Below are 16,830 nucleotides of genomic sequence, written 5' to 3' on the forward strand. Positions count from 1 at the left end.
AGGATGAAGGGTGAATCCATTACTCACTCCAGAATACCAGAAACAAGGAAGGATTGATCTCCAGATCACTGCCAGCACTTCAGATCCACTTTCGGCACTTCTCCGCAATCGTCTAACCTTCAAAACGGTAACCACGAATAAAATATTCGTAAATGGGACGAGGGTTACCTTTTATAGAAGTCAGGGGGCAAAATAGGGCAAAACCTCGAAAACAGATCGGGGAGTCGCTCCAGGCGGTCGCTTGGTTTGATCGACCGCCACTAGTAACCGCCCCCATGTAATTTGCCATACAAGGGTGCTTTTGCTAGGGGGTTGATATCCAAGTACAACCTAGCCTAAAGAAGAGATGGGGGAGATCTTACCTTCATTCCGGACATCTCCAGACAACACTTGACTTCCAGAAATCCAACTACCAAGCAAGGCAGGCTCTTCAGACAGGGGATCCAGATCCATGGGTTCAGGTTATGGATCATGGACTTCTATCCAAACACTCCACAAATTTACCCGACTAGACCTTCGGGTTCTCAGACCTGCAATACGGATCTCGAGTTAGAAATACGGGGGTTGTTACAAATATCATATCTATATCGAAGGGACTAGAGCATCGACGGCTGCAGGTGCTTGGAAGGAGGAAGTTGCAAGGGTGATCCCGACAGAAACAAGAATTTTAGTGGTTACTCGGCGAAGGAAGTTGGCCATCTCAAGTGGGGGCACTAATGTCATGGTAGGGGCATTGACAACCTCAACTACAGGAGCAATGGTGGAGACCGGAGCAATAAAGATTCTCTCCATTGCACCTGGCAAAGGATTCAGAAGCCCTAATATTAGTAATCTCAAAAGCAGTGGACAAAGAGGTTACATCTGTGCAGGATCTTCATCCCAAGCAGGGGCATCAACAGCGTAATCTACAAAAGCTTCACATTCATCAGCAGCACCAACAGTAGCAAGTTGACTAGGTCTAACCATAACAGAGGTAACAATGGTCAGGAAGGAGGCTGAGGCTCGGGACTGTTCTACATGGTGAGAAAGAAGTTGAAGATAACAAATGATACAAGGAGCTGGATCAAGAAGGTGGAGAAGCTGAAAGAGCGAGAGAAGGGGAGAGAGAGAGAGAGAGAGGAGAAAGGAGTGAGAGGCAGAAGACTACCGGTGTCTCTTTGCCTCTGGAAAACAAAGCGGTGTGCCTGAACCTTGATAAATAGATCAAAACAAGTTTCTAAAGCACCTAAGGAGGCCTTCACGTCTCTCCTTGATCAGTGATTGAAAACCATTAGGTCACGGAACCAACATAATATAATTGCTCGTTCACAACTCCACATCAATTTTGTTTAAACAAAGAGAAAATCTAGATTCCTGATGAAACCTACTCTTCTACTTGAGTGAAGACTAATCAAGATTGTTACTTAGTGCTTAATCGTAAGGAATAATCTTATTAGAGCTAGACTGCAAGAAGAGCTCCAATAAATGATAGGCTATGAGAAAGTCGATTGAGGTGGCATGGTTTTGTTCAACTGAAGCCCTTAAATGCCCCTGTGTGGAGAGTGATTTAATTTAGATCAAAGAAACTAGAAGAACTAGGGGCAGACCAAAGATAGCTTTAAGAGAAGTGGTGAGAAAGGATATTGCATGGCTTAGGCCTTGTATCTAGTAGGGCCTTAAATAGAGTTGAATGGAGGCTAGGACCCACGTAGTTGACCCCATTTAGTTGGGAAAAAACATGCTGTTTTTGCTGTAATAAAAAGTGCATGGAAAGAAAAGATACTCAAAAACAAGGAACAGAAAAGCTACATGTATGGGAAGACTATCAAAATTACCAACACTTTTGTATGTAAATGCCACTACCACATTCATTAGTAATCTGTGGGCTACAACAATCAATCCAACACATAAGATCAGACTGCATTTCAAAGGATCAATTCAAATGGAATCTTCTATGCTTTAGATCTGCAATACACTAAATCATTTTATTCAGTATGCTTTGCAGCGCACCATATATACATGATCCTAACTAACTACAGGCCTCTCAATAGAATCTTTTCTGCCTTTAACACTTGAACTCATTAATCTCAGCCCTTGAAACTGGATCTTCCTATTTGGCTTTCTCATAGCCCTTGGATTTGCGTCATTGCATGGAATGACCAAAGTAACCTTTTATAATTGCACACCACTATCTAAGATTCAATTCTTCCAGAAGAATAAAAAAACCTAAAACTCTTCAAAATTATACTTTAACCACTGTAACAAAGCAACATCACAGAGAAAGATTTCTCTTTAATCTTTGAACTGCCCAGAATTGCTTCCATCTGTGCACCCCCAAAAGAAACACCATAACTCCTTCATTTAATATCTGAATCACAATCCCAAATGAGAGCTGGAAGAGAACTTCCCGAACTACCTTTTGCCAGTTCAAGTTGGACCCTGAAAACAACTGTATGACCAGCCAAAAATTCATTGAATATGACCCATGTGTAGTGACTTGTGAAATCTGCCATATTAAGGAACCTTCACTTCACCCAAAACTCTCAAAGCTTCTTATAGGCACTGAAATCCATTAGAGTAATGCTAATACCCTCAAACAACATAGCAAACACCCAAAATCTTCTGAAGCTGTATGCTAAGTATCTCTTTCTTCAACATAACAACCACATCACAACCAACATGCCAAATCACTGTCAAATGACCAGAATACCCTTGTGGGTTGTATTAACATCATACAAAATCCCACTAACTTCTGTGAATGACATAATCATTAGTGTTGTACACCGAAATGCCACCCCTGGATGACTTGTTCTCACTTTTAGAGCTACATAGCCATTACCTTAACTACCAAAGAGCTGCCAACTCATCGAGTATCTTTCTGTACCATTTTAACCTCTGTAACTACACTGAAATGCCACCATACGGCACCTCCTTATCTTATACTCTACCGAGATACATTGTGTTGATGCCAAACCACAAGTGCAGTGTGACGACAATACACACTGCACTATGTGAACAACGAATGTATTATGTAACTAATACAAAAGTATTTTGGAGCATTTATTACAACACTTTAGCTTTTATTCAAGTTTCGGTTTGTATATTCTATCTTACATTCCTCTGACTATGCACCAATTGTCAATTCTATGGACTGGATACATGTTTGAGATTGCTGGTGGTGTTTTTGGGTGTTGGCAGACATCCTAGTCATATCTAACTCTTGAAGGAAGGTTCAGGTGTGACAAAATCAGCCCAATCTGAACTGCCTTATGGCAAAAGTAATCATCCAACAATAGCTTGCCTACGTAGACCAGACCGTCAAACAAGAAAACCTTATCCCTGTATATATTATTATAAATAATTGGAAGGCAGAAAAAAAGATGCCATATAAACAGATAAACACTTTTTTATTTATTTATTAGAGGAGCATTTTATATAAGGGGATGAGGATATTATATATGCCATCAGCAAGGGTCAAACCAGGACCTCTTTCACTAAGAGGTGTTGGTTTTACCAATTGAGCAACCCTTTGTCGGCAAATAAACACTAACTCATAAAGAATATAGAGAGTTGAGAGTACTAAGAAAATTGAACACAAATTAAGACTTGACCATAGAAGTGGCAAGAGGAAAAGTTGGTAGCCAGAAACTGCATGTTGTCTGAAAAATATAGAGAGAACCAAGATGGAGCTGCTGCATATAAGGAAACACAAAGCAAGAGGACTCACTTGGAAAATTTGGAACGATATTCATTATACTTTGATTTGTAAAATGCTTCTTCTCTGTCATCAAAAAAATCTTGTCTCAAGTGTACCTAGAAAACCAGAGAGGACGCCAGAAATTTCAACAAGGCTTATTCCCCCAGACAGTTCAACCTTCTTCATTTGTACTCCTTAAGTCGTATGAGAGAAAGAGATGCACTTACAGTAATTTGAGGAAGGGCAATATTCTCAGCTCTTCCCTTCTTAGTTCGTGTCAGTAATATGCTTTTTAAAATTATACGTTTTAGATAAATTGTTGCTCTTCTGAACATTCTGATTCCATCAGCAGTGTCTTGCCGTGCTTTTATCGGGTGATAAATAAACTGATATAGAAAGGGTAAGAAGATACCACAAGAACAAAATGAATATATAAAAAATCACATAGAAAAACTCACTTTTTCCCACCACAAAAAATGCACATCCGGATGGCCATAGCTGCACAGCCTTTGAAATTGTAACCAGCATAATGTTTCACAACATAGATATAGCAAAGTTGTCAGTTTTAACGAGTTAAGAAAGAAATTCCAGAGATCTTAAAGGAATTCAATAAGAAAAAACAAAAGGTCATTGACCTGATATCAAGTGTTTTACAATCACATTTTGGACACAAGAAATATGCACTAGGTGTCATCTGTAGAAAACAGACCTATCGAATTCAAGTTTCAATTTATCAGCTTTAAATGTAAAAAGACTACAAATAACCAATGCCCAATTAGTTTAAAAGCCACTAACCATAGCGTGAATTTCTTGATGTCGATACTGAAGCACAGTACTACTTAATGCCCACTTATATGAAGATTCCAAAGCAAAAACAGCCTCTGATGGTTTCCAATTTGGACTTTTGATGTAATGAGCCTAGATCATTGTCTCCTAAAAAAAAAAGAACAAAATAAAAATTAAGGTGTGTCTTTATATAACTAAAAGAACAATAGAAAACAACAAGTACTGTATATTTCGTCATTTGAATAAAAGAGGGGAAGAGGGTTCCCTGAAAGGCAGAGTGGACTTTGCACCAGTGTGAGGATTAGCATATGCAGAAGCATTAACAGAGTTGGATTTTTGCTCTCTTAGGGTATTTTTTCCCATGAAAGAAACACCAGATACATTTCAAAACTGAGCAACAGACATTTCAGTTATTATAACTCAGAAGGGGAGTTTTTATAGTACAATTATACAATCACCAACGCTCTACAGAGCTGAATATTGGGCTGCAAAGAAACAACACATAGTCAAACTTAGGGCCTAAAGAAGATACTGAGATGGATGACTGGTAGAACTACAAAAATTTAAATTAGGAAAGAACAAATTAGAGCTAATTAGGAAATCTGATTACGCTTGAAGGATCTCAAAGACAAAGAGGTAGGCCTTAAAATGACTCCAGGAGAAACTATGAAGAAGACATGCATAGTTTAGCAAGTATGGCTACGATCAAAGATGATTAAAAACAAAGGATCCTCATAGTTGACCCCATTTACCGGGGATTAGGCTAACTGAATTGAGTGGCAACAGCTAAAGAAAACAAGTATGAGCTCTATATTTAGGCGTGTTTCAAATCAAGTGATGTCATTCACCTTTTCAGTTTCCTTTTGAAGGAATCAACTTCATTCCAACATGCTTGTTAACTCACTTAATACTTCAATATTAGTCCCCCTGAAGCTAAAGGGAACCTCTTTCCTAGGCTTTTTTTTTTTTTTTTTGGTAAACACCTCTTTCCTAGGCTTTGATGAGGTTTTAAGCGGGTTCTTAAGAACACTATGATATTCAATTTCCTAAGCAATAGGAAATCTCAAACACCATTTTCCCTCTATTCATTTTACACTTTTTCTCTTATCTGGAGAAAATTTGAAGCTTTTGAAATACACAGAATTGGTTTCTTGAAATTTTAATTGGAGCAAAGGGAAGTCAACCACACAAGGGGTAACTATTTTGTAAAATATCTAGATTTTTTTTTTTTTTTAACATCCAGATGTGTTTGTGTAAAATAAATGAAGGAATTATGTAAACTTACTTTGTCCAAAATAACTCGCTCCCACTTCACTAAGTGACAATGAGTTCTCAGTTTCATACTCTGCAACAACAACGATACCATAGGTGGCAAGGACGAAATCATACCCATTGAACGTAGCTAAGTTAATACGTTTCCTTTTAGATCCATGGTATACTAACACCCTGGTGCTTCCTTCCGTTGTAAACTTATATATCTCACTCTCCAAATGCATCATAGCAACCCTATTGGGGGAAATAACTAGTGTACATTTTGTTTCAAGCAACACTGTGGATGAGCTGAGTGAAACAAATGGCGAAGGTCGAGCCTCAGGCTTAGGCTCACTACATCTTGAAAGGACTTGATAGCTTGCCCGTTTGGCAAGAATGAGTGCAATGGCCTGAATGGTATTGCCCATTCCCATCTCATCTCCCAGGATTCCTCCTCTATTGTGTGATTCTTCTGTTTCAAAGCCCAGGCAAGCCATTCCTTCTGGTACCTAAGCAAGGGAGCCACCAATTCTAGGGGAGGCTCAGCAATTACATCCCTTTCTTCATCTACTAGGTCTGATTTAGCATTTTCTGTCTCATAAGCATCGATCAGCTGCTCATTCAGTTCATTTCACTTCTTCCATAATGGTAAATGCCTTCTGTCTTTGATAACACGGAATCAAAATACAAGATTTCAAGTCATATCATGCATTTTTGTGTTTTCATCTAATAAGAAATCTTCTCAAATTAAGAACAAAAGTTTCAATAATGAAATTGGGAACTTCAACTCTTCCACTATATCGTGCATCATAACACATTTTTAAGTTTTAATAGAAAATGGATTAAAAATCCAAATTGCAGGGTCCTACATCATATCATGCATCTTTAAACATCCAGAATAAAATTAGAAATAATAATTCAACATGGAAGCTCTAGCACCATATCATGCATTCTCAGATCTTCATTTATACTATAATAATCTTATACAAGAAATGAAAAGGAGGAAAAAAAAATATATATATTAAATATATCATTCAGCCATAATTAAATTCCAAATGTAACTTTCAAAAAAAAAAACAAATTTTGATACTTATTACCTTCAAGTTTGAGTTCAGCATGCTACATAATCTTGAAGCTTTTCATGCTATAGTTCAATATAACATGCTTAGCGCATGACTCAACATAAATGACGATATCTCTTGCCCAACCCTCTCATTCCAAATGCTAGGTCCTCACTGTATCTGCTTTCTATCACTCTCGTGGATGTTGGAAAAGGAGGCGACCCCATAACAAATGTTAGTTAATCCATCAGCATGGGCTCTGCAGAACTATTTGTCATAGAGCATATCAGTAATAAGATCAATCAGATCTTAGTTGATAATATATACTAATGGAATGAGAAAAGTACGAGAAGGAAGAACTTCAACTCTCTCAAATTTCGCAATACAGGGGAAAAAACTCTCTACACAAATGAAGAGAAAAAATAGCGATAACTAATTAAAAAAAAAAAAGAAAGAAAGTAAAAAGAGGTTACCTGAAGAAAGGATTTAAATGTTGAATCGATGTATCAAAAGCAAAAGCCAAATAACCCAACAACCAAAGATTTGAGGCTGCGTTTGTTTGCAAAGGTGGGGTGGAAAGAATAAACATGTAGGGCTCATATGTAGCATGTGTAATGGGTGAGGGGGAATGAAATGAAAGGTAAGGAAAGTATGAAAAATATTAATCGTGGTTCCACATTTTATTTTTTTCAAACTTTTCCATAAAGGAAAAGTTAAAAAAGTTTATTTTTTTCAAATATTTTCCAATCTGCCTTTACTCAGCAAACAAACGCAACCTAAAAAAGGGTTTTTGAATTCTTTCTTACAGAGCAAGGGGGTAAATGCTCGCAATTTATTAGAGAGGATTCTGAAGTGGTAGGTTTTTTTTTTTTTCGGTACTGGTGCTTTTTTAATATTAGAAATGTAATACCGTCCGCAAGGGTCGAACACAAAACCTCTCCACTGAGAAGTATGGGTCTTTATCATTGAACCAACCCTGCATTGGCAGAGAGATAGGGTTTTGGTCCTTGCTTTCTCTGCCGCTGTAAATGATCATAAGATAGTTTCATATAAGACCGTTGATGGGAATAAGGGGTTGATCAGGATATCAAAAGCCTTCTGAACGGTTAGTCATCTGTAAACACAAAAACATAAATTCACAAATCAGTCTACCTTAGCTACCCATGAAGCTATACGTCCTCAAAATTAAAGCGAAAAGACCATTCTACCATCATAAAATCAATTTAAATAAAGGTCGAGTATCGTATCGGTCAGGTAATTTTAAGAGATGTATCGTCCTATATCTGAGTATTATATTGCTTTGACTAATGTATTTTAGTGTTATTCAATGGAGAGACGTAACGAGATGTATCGTATCGGTTTGGTCAAATATGGATACATATCAAGTATTATCGTATTGTATTGTGGAATATTTTAAACTCGAGGTTGTAAAAGGAGCTCTTCTCAAAAGGGTGGGAAAGAATGGTAAAAGCATTCCCTAGGGCATAGGAACCGTTTGTTTACACAAATGGAGTGATAACAAAAAAATAAAAAATACATAATCCTTGTATATAATGAAATAGGAAAGAAAGAAATACAATAAAAGAAACGACTTCTTAGAATCTCCATGGGAAGACAAATGAGAACAATAAGCTAATTTGAATCGTTACCTTGTTGAGTACTTCTTTGCTGTCAACTAGAAAAGCGACGAGTATCCGTACTAGCTGTATTGATTTCTTGCTTTCTCTTAACGACTAAAGAAAGGTGAAAACAAAGGAGTTTCAAGTCGATTGCAGGAGTGGCATGGAGAGTTGCAATGACGGAGCTTTGTAGCCATTATGGAGTGGAAGAAAAGCAGCGGGAAATGACAATGAAACGAAAACTAACAGTCGTCCATTTTGGGTTTTGTCTTAGAAAGAATTACGATATTACCAAATTTACATAAAATAAAAAATAAAAAGAAAGGTGAAAATTTATGGTCAAGCCCAAAAAACACAAAAAGATTGATTTTAAATTTAAAAGTTCAAAATAGTTTTGTAATTTTTTTTTGTTTTCTTAGCCAATTATTTGGCATAAATGGTCATTCCTTTTTTTTTTTTTTTTCTTTTTTGACATTTGTCAACCAATGATAGTGATTGAGGGTCCACAGTCATTCCTATGCTAGTCTTAATATATTCATTCCTTATTAAATCCTTTTTTTCAGTTTTTTGTACAATCATCTAAATATTTTTGTCTTACAATACATATAGCTTTTGAACATAATATTTCCCTATATTTTATCATGTACATTATACACAATTAATAGTCTTATATAACTTAGGGAATATGTCGGTTACCTTAACTTTAGATAAATTTCTCCACTTCACCAATGCCCATTTTGATGTTTTTCACCTTATTTATGATTGATCCCAAGTCTTTAAGAAATCCAACATCTGGTTCTCTTATCCCAATTCTCACCAATTTGGTATCCATCATTGTATGACAAAAATTACATATCTCATATTTCATCTTCATGGTACCGATCTTAAACCTCTTACTTCCAAGATGACTGGTGTAGCTTTGGCTTTGAACTAATTCGGTTTCTCATTTCATCTAAAAAAGCATGACACTATAGAAGAAAGTAACACACAAGACTGCATCTTGCATGCTATTAATTAGATCATGGATGACATGGAAAGAAAGGCAAGGATTTAAGGTTGATTCTTGATGTAATTTTGTCATAATTAAAAATTCCTTTCCTTTCTCCGATAGATCTCCCACTAATCATCATTACATTCTACATATTCTCTCATTAACACGACACATTTAATTGATGCTTTTATATTTATTAGGACACGTTAGTTTGAACTTTTATGGACACTATTATAAGCTGTTTTCAAGTCATCAAAGACTATATAGATTTTTTTTCTTTTGGCATCTATATTTTTCAACAAGCCTCCTCAATAGATAGATAACTTCTCTCTATCAAACATAAAACCTGCCCAAATTATGAGTCTTCCTTCTCAATAAACTTCAATAGCCTTCTCTTCAAAAAAAAGTGAATCTCAGTTATACCTCTGCTCCCTTACTCAATGAAGGTCAGTTTTTTGTTATATTTGTTGTTTTTACTTCTTCTATTTTTCTATTTATAGAGAAAAGGGTGTGAATCCTTCATCTGCTTTAATAAAGTCCATATGGTGACCTTAAATCCAATATATATATATATATATATATATATATATATATATATATATATATATATATATATATATATATATATATATATATATATTTGATGTATGTGATGTAGGTTGATAAATATTATCACATTTTCTCTGTTTTGTTTATTAACTTACAAGTACAACAAAAATGTACCATGAGGAGATAATCCATACATTATAATGGAAAAGATGATTCTGATAAATTGTCCCTAAAAAAAAAAAAAGAAGAAGAAGAGAGAAAAAGAACCCCCCCCCAATTTCTAGTGCATCCATATTCCAACTAAATGATTTCGAGCTTTTCAAATGGTCCAACATATGTGAAAACCCCAGGGTACATCCACAACTGCTTCTGAACTGTCTGCAGTTCACTTGAAACTCCAATAACATGTAAGATAGCCTGAAGAAGACACTGTTATTGCTTACAATTCTTTTTTCTTTTTCTTGGGTGGTAACTGTTATTGCTTACAAATTACTTGGATATAAGTAGTCAATTGAACTCAAATTCTTGGAAGTGAAAAAGAGTCAAAGAAGAGAAGAAACCAAGAGAAAAATTTATCATTTTGGAGGGCTAGGTGGCTTGTAGTATTTTGTAGGCACAAATGGCATCTTAGTGACAACTCCATCATAAGCTTTACCTCGGACAACAAGCTTAACTTCAGTCCCCTGCTTATGTGATCCAGATTTCACGTACCCCATTGCTATGTTCTTTTTGAGACATGGACTGAATCCTCCACTTGTAATCTCCCCGATGCCTTCACCTTTGTTGTCAATAATCTCACTATGGCTCCTTGGAGGAGGGCCTGAAGAGAAAAAGCCGACACGTCTGATTGTTGGACCCTCTGCAATCTGTTTGAGGATCACCTCAGCACCTAAGAAACCACCTTCAGTTTTTCTTCTCTTCCCTATGGCCCAAGAAAGTCCTGCTTCTACAGGTGTTATATGTTGTTCCATATCATTCCCATATAAACATAAACCAGCTTCAAGCCGTAGACTGTCACGAGCACCTAACCCTGTCAACCTTATCTTCCCCTCAGATTTCTCCAAGATTTCTTTTGCAAGATCTACAGCATGCTCTGAAGGTACAGATATTTCAAAGCCATCTTCACCTGTATACCTGTATCACCATACAGAAAGAAAAGAAAAAACAAAATTTGAGCTTAATATGATTGCATTTCTCCAAGAATCTTGCTTGTAAAGACAAGATAAAGTAGGAAGTCACATTTTATGGCATGATATATGAATCCAGTATTGGTGAGGCACAGGTGGATATCTTTGTCCATTCAGATGACATAAACATTCTCAAAGGTTTACCAGAACTTTTCAGAGGAGAAGCTATAAAATCATTGATTTAGTGAAACCACATGTTGTTCAATAAATTGCATACACAACACTAAGCAGTGAATTCATGGTTAAAAAGATTTAATTTTTTTTGTTACAGGGAAAAATGCTAAATTTTTTGAACACAAAATCCCATATAATCCAAGGACTTTCCAAAATTGAGCATCAAAATTCCTACGGAGAGCAAAAAACAACCCAAGAGTTGGCATCATAATCGCTGGGGCAAAATACAACCCACACAACTCGATATGCTCTAAAGACCACGATTAAGGCATGACCAACAAGGATTGACTCACACATGGAACCACTAGTGTACACCAATAGATCCAACCCATCATCCCCTAAAAAGGTCATGCTTGACTGGGAATGGCTCAAATATAGTTAGTCAGGTGACTCAGGTTTTAGCCTATCAAATTTTGGTTATTGCAGTAATTTTTCCCGTCATCCAAGTCTGATTGATATCGAGTTGGCTGCAATTAATTTGGTTATTAACCATATTTATTCTGTGCTCAAGTCAGTTTCTTCACAGTAGGCATCTTAGTCATAAGATTGTTTTGCTATTTGAGCCATGAATTCTAAACTGAGATCGAAATAAGATTGTGGCAAGGCTCCAAAATGAAGTGTTCTTGCTAACCTACCTGAGAATTTGAGAGGCATAGAGTTGCATTTTTGTATAGGAATTATTTCTACTGCACTCCATCTTGGTTTTTGAGCTGTGAGCCTGTGCCATTTTATCAGCAACTTACAGGTAGCTCTTTTGCACAGTTTCTGTTCATGGAATTCATTCACTTTTTAGTTTCTAGTCACTAGATCCCCAAAATCTTCCATCAGCCTAGCACAAAACTCTATTAACAAGAAGAAAAAATAAAACCTAATTTCCCTCTGTATGAAACGCTAGCTCTATTATTAAAATAACTACTACAAGTGCTGAATCTCTGGATATGTCACTAATTTCTCAACTTAATGACCAATCCTGTATATTTTGAACCCAAATGGAGGCACCAAACGGCTTTCCTGAGCTCACTTCTATCAACGAACCCCATGTCTTTTGGAACAAAATGACCTTGTTTCTTTTATTGTATTCCTTCATTACAAGACTGCTGAAATCAGACATACATAATAATTCTTTATCGGATAAGCATTCAGGTTAATATTGATAAAACAATGTTCTTCTGATGTGATAAAAACATAAATTATAAAGGCCGTAACCAGTGCACAAGGCTCCTGAATTTAACAAGGTGTGGAAAGGGTCAAAGGTACACAGCGTTACCTCGTCCCAAAAGAGGCTATGACAAGAAAATTATGAGCATGACAGTTTCTTATTCTTTCATTTCCACAATTCTCCATACAAATTTAGGCTTGTTTTTCAGGTGTCAACAGAATGAAAATGACCACAGGAAGACTATTAACTCAAAGACCAAGAATTCAACAGTTACCTGGTAATCTGAAGTCAAGCAGAAAATACCTAAGACTTGCCCGGGGGGGGGGGGGGGAGATCGGAAAAGAGGATGAAAATAGGCATCAGCTATTGATTCAAGAGCACTGTTCCCAAGATGGGTGGGAGCTCAGATGGCCATCTCCTCAACATATATCATTAGCTACAGTTAACCAATTAAAAACAAGGATCCGGAAAAGCAAACATACCCAGTCCTAGTGAGGAAGCAGTGGACCCCATTGATATCCAGCATCCGAAATTCCCCAAAGTACAGCTTGCTCAAATCATCTTTTGTCAAATGCTGAAGAACTGGTGCAGCAAGAGGACCCTACACAAGACCCATATGTGAAAAGGCTTGATAAAAATGTCCAGAAGGCTACGAACCAAACAGAGTAAAGTGCTAAGATTCACTGATGTAAACGGTTGGTCACTTGTTGACTGTTTCTTTTGCACTGATCAACAGCTTGTAAGTCAAGATATGAGTAGATCCCAACTTACAGAAAAATACTCTATAATGTAGCATCATTTATTTATCTTTGAAACCTTTTCATCAGTTTCAGTCATTGGAAACAAGGAATCGGACCTCCAAAAAGAAAATAAAAGGAAGCAAGCTAAAGTAACATTAAAGCAGGATCACCTAGTGTAAAGTAGTTGAGATGTTGCAGCAGTGTCATATGAGAATAGTTTTCAAAAATTCAATGCTTTAGGCAGTCTGTTTATGGTTCACAAATCCACTTTGATGTTTCTGTCAGGCTTCAAGTGCCTCCTTACCCTTCCCCCCAATAAACAGGCTGATTGCTATTACCTGAGGTCTAGGCTCTCCTTAACTGCTGACTAGTCGGTTGTAGCACCCCACGCCCTCCTTTTTCCCCCCATTACTTGTACATTACTCATTTATCACCCCCCCCCCCAAAAAAAAAAAAAAAAAAGAAGAAGAAGATTAAAAGAAAATCCTGGAATCTCAACCAAATGCACTGATGTTCACCTAGATGCCATAGAGAATTAATTTGCTTCTTTTTAAGAATGGAAGTGCTCTGGATAGATCACATATCTGATGATGGCTCATATTGAGACAATAGAAGAACATTCAAATCAAGGACATGTTTCACGAAATTAAGTGATGAAACCAAAACAGAGTCTAGTTCGGACATTGACTCAGAGAGTCAACACAAGCTAATAATTCAAAAATATTATGAAATGACAACATATTCATGTTTGTAAAACAGATGCAGAAAGAAAATGATGATTGACCTGGAGAGCCAGAAGAGATCTCTCATCGTGTATATGCCATGAGACATCTCCACCCTTGGCTTTGAATGCATTCATGTGCTCTTCAATGTGTGCAAGATCCTTATCCCTACAACCCGCATTCACAACCAGATAGATATGATCGTCCTTCACCTTAGTGATCACCGAATCATCAATTGCCCCTCCCTTTTCATTTGTAAAGACAGTAAGGCTTCCAGTCCCAGGAGCAAGTGCAGCAACATCAGCAATCACAAGCTTCTCAAGGAATGAAACACAGTCTTTTCCCTTAAGACTGAGGCCACACATATGGGACACATCAAAGAGACTACCATTCTCCCTACAATTCAAAGTGGAGTCCATAATTGAATCCTTATACTGGATTGGCATGCTCCACCCAGCAAAAGGCACCATCTTTCCACCATTGGTAACATGGAAATCGTGCAAAACAGTTTTCTTTAGCTCCGATTCGGAAGCAAAACATCTGCGTGCTACATACTTCTTATCTACCTGAGCAAGATGGCGTGTAATGGATTGTCCAAGCTGCCATAGGCTTCCTCTCATATTGCAGATTCGACCTTGAGATTTCACAGAATGAAACAGATCAGAAACTTCCAAAGCATTAAAGGGCAAGTGAGAAATGGATGGTGGCATGAAAACGAGAAACAGTAACAAGACAAATCTCCCAAAATCCCAGAAAGCGGGGAAATCATTGACAATCTTACATAAAAGTCATGAAGTTATAGAAAGAAAGAAAAAATACCCAAAAAAATCATGAAGTCATAGAAATATTACCGGATCTTGCAAGACAGACTAGAACTTAACAAATGAATCAAATCAAACTAATCAAGAAGGAAGAAAAAAGAAACTTACTGAGAATACTTCTCCCCGCCCCCGAAACAGAGCACGAGAGAGAGAGAGAGAGAGAGAGAGAGAGAATGGGGTTGGTGGAGTCAAGACGAAGTGGAAAGTGGGAAGACTTATGTGGCCATGTCTTCAAGGTTCGGTTGCTCAAATTTTTTTAATGGGTTTAAGAATTACATGGCATATTATTGGTGAGATTTAGACATTGTAGTGGGTGGCAAGAGACATTTCTCCTACAAATGCGAATTGAGACAGAGAGGTTGGTTTGGCTGCTGTTGGCATTTCGTTTCCTGAGGTGTGGTCTGGCTTGAAGACGTTAGAAGCTTTCTTGCCTCACCCAGGCTGTAGCTGGGATTTTACTTGTGTGGTTGTTTGGTGCCTCTAATCTGGTGAAGCATATAGTGCCCACTGATGATGCACCCAAGTGAATTTCATTAAACTCCAATCGTTCAAAACATGGTTTGGTTACATGTATATATGAGTTTTGAACAAATGGAATGTAATGAAATTCATATGACTTACATCCAACAATTGGCATCACAGGCATTACCAACAAGCCACACAAGCATAGTCCATGTAGCTCATCTTATTTTTTAAAGCCAATTTCACTCCATCTAGCTTGTTCACTATCTGGTGTGAAATGTAATCAAGTGTATTGAAATGTACTATACATTGCAATTTGTGTCAAGTGTTTCAAAAAAAAAAAGTAATGCATCGAGTTTCAGAAGAGTTTGTTCTTTCGAAAAACCAACAGGGTTCCTAATATTGATGATTGTATAGAAGGGCTTAGGTGTAGTTCTAACTTCTAACACATTGGGTGGCAGTCTCTATTTAAAGACATAAAAGTCCAAGGAAATTAGTGGTTCAATCATCAGTTCATCCTCACCTTTCCCTTCTCCTATCCTATCCCCTTGGGCCTGTGGGCCCCCTATCACTATGACTGGCATAAAAAACTGATGTAATTTAAAAGATAGTATAGCCGAGCTCCGAGTCATTTGAATTTTCATTGGCTCTTAGGAATCCAGCTATTCCTCTTAAGTTTCAACTAAAAACATAGAAAAGATAGATGTACTGGATCCAAATGATTTGTATTTTCTTATATACTAACTAGAATTGTGGTTACAGACTTGCACTACATTAATAAACATGTCAATCTAATCGTACGCCAAAAAATAATAATAATAAATAAATAAATATGTCAACCTAATGATAGAAAAACCAATCCTGACTTTAGATTCGAAACCAGTCATCAGCAATTCAATCAAAATTTGACTAAGGTAGCACAACCCTAAGAAGTACAAGATCAGAAAACAAAGGATGCAAATATGATAAAAGTCTAAAACACCCTTTCAGACTGCAGGCCTTTTTAATGTGGAAAAAACATTTCCATGCCACAAATGTGCTGTAAACTTTTTTTTTTTTTTTTTTTTGGTGAAATTGCATGTTAACATGTCTATCTTTCATTCTCGAAGCATGAAACATTGAAACTTTACATGAACCTCTTCTTTTTAATTTTTTTTTCTCTGGAATCCAATATGAATGATGCAATTTTCTTGACCAAGTGTGATGGTGTGAAAGATTTTTCTTCCCCAATGGTAGGTGAGGAACCTCTCCTACATACACTATGGCCTGGTTGGAGTAGTGGAGATACCTACCCAACTGACAGAGACCCTTCTAACCCATTGTTTTATGGATCAGAATCGTATCATCCTCCCAATATTATATTGGATCAAACACTTGTATAGCCAATTCAATTATTCATATAATTATCAATCAATATCAAGCTGGCTCATTCATCTCTTTTTCATGTATAATTTTATTTTTATAAGAATATTTTTACATGAATCTCCCTGCTTCCACATAAAAACACGGTATATTCCCTCTAAATAAAACTTTACAACACCCTCCTCCATAGTTCACACCATTATTGACCATGAGCAATGTAAAGATCCAAAGTGAAATCTTCAATATAAACATATTAACCCTCCCCAGGGG

The 16,830-nt window shown here is 36.9% G+C and overlaps 1 protein-coding gene and 1 long non-coding RNA gene across 5 annotated transcripts in view; both read right to left on the reverse strand.

The window, feature by feature from the left end:
* Nucleotides 1-7,139, reverse strand: part of LOC149004189 (uncharacterized) — a 28,535-nt gene extending 21,396 nt beyond the window's left edge. The window contains exons 1-4 of one of the 3 annotated variants that reach the window (XR_016175631.1): nt 5,748-6,555; nt 4,135-4,609; nt 3,904-4,062; nt 3,707-3,792 (exon numbers count right to left, since the gene is read on the reverse strand). This is a non-coding gene — a long non-coding RNA (uncharacterized LOC149004189). Of the gene's footprint in view, nt 1-3,706; nt 3,793-3,903; nt 4,610-5,747; nt 6,556-6,810 lie in introns of those variants that run through there. The other 2 variants (XR_016175630.1, XR_016175629.1) reach the window with 2 other exon arrangements.
* Nucleotides 7,140-10,194: 3,055 nt separating this feature from the next.
* On the reverse strand, nt 10,195-15,187 carry LOC149004190 (aminomethyltransferase, mitochondrial-like). 2 transcript variants are annotated; one of them, XM_089169190.1, is made up of 4 exons: nt 14,845-15,187; nt 13,978-14,549; nt 12,936-13,054; nt 10,195-11,067 (listed from the first exon to the last, which is right to left on the reverse strand). In XM_089169190.1, the coding sequence occupies exons 2-4, from the start codon at nt 14,533-14,535 to the stop codon at nt 10,509-10,511; spliced, it is 1,236 nt and encodes a 411-aa protein (XP_089025316.1). In that variant the 5' UTR covers nt 14,536-14,549; nt 14,845-15,187; the 3' UTR covers nt 10,195-10,508. The 2 variants fall into 2 exon arrangements, with proteins under 2 accessions (XP_089025316.1, XP_089025317.1); XM_089169191.1 differs by having other exon boundaries at nt 14,767-14,856.
* Between the last annotated feature and the right edge of the window lie 1,643 nt (nt 15,188-16,830).

This window comes from Hakea prostrata, chromosome 9, assembly GCF_041222555.1.
Source record: "Hakea prostrata isolate BN-2017 chromosome 9, UWA_Hpros_2, whole genome shotgun sequence".
Lineage (NCBI taxonomy): Eukaryota > Viridiplantae > Streptophyta > Magnoliopsida > Proteales > Proteaceae > Hakea > Hakea prostrata.

Coding starts and splice junctions, on each gene's coding strand:
- LOC149004190 (XM_089169190.1), bottom strand. CDS start 14,535: ATGAGAGGAAGCCTATGGCAGCTTGGACAATCCATTACACGCCATCTT. Junction 13,055..13,977: donor GATCTCTTCTGGCTCTCCAG/GTCAATCATCAT, acceptor GGTCTTGTGTAG/GGTCCTCTTGCTGCACCAGT. Junction 11,068..12,935: donor TGCTTCCTCACTAGGACTGG/GTATGTTTGCTT, acceptor ATGGTGATACAG/GTATACAGGTGAAGATGGCT.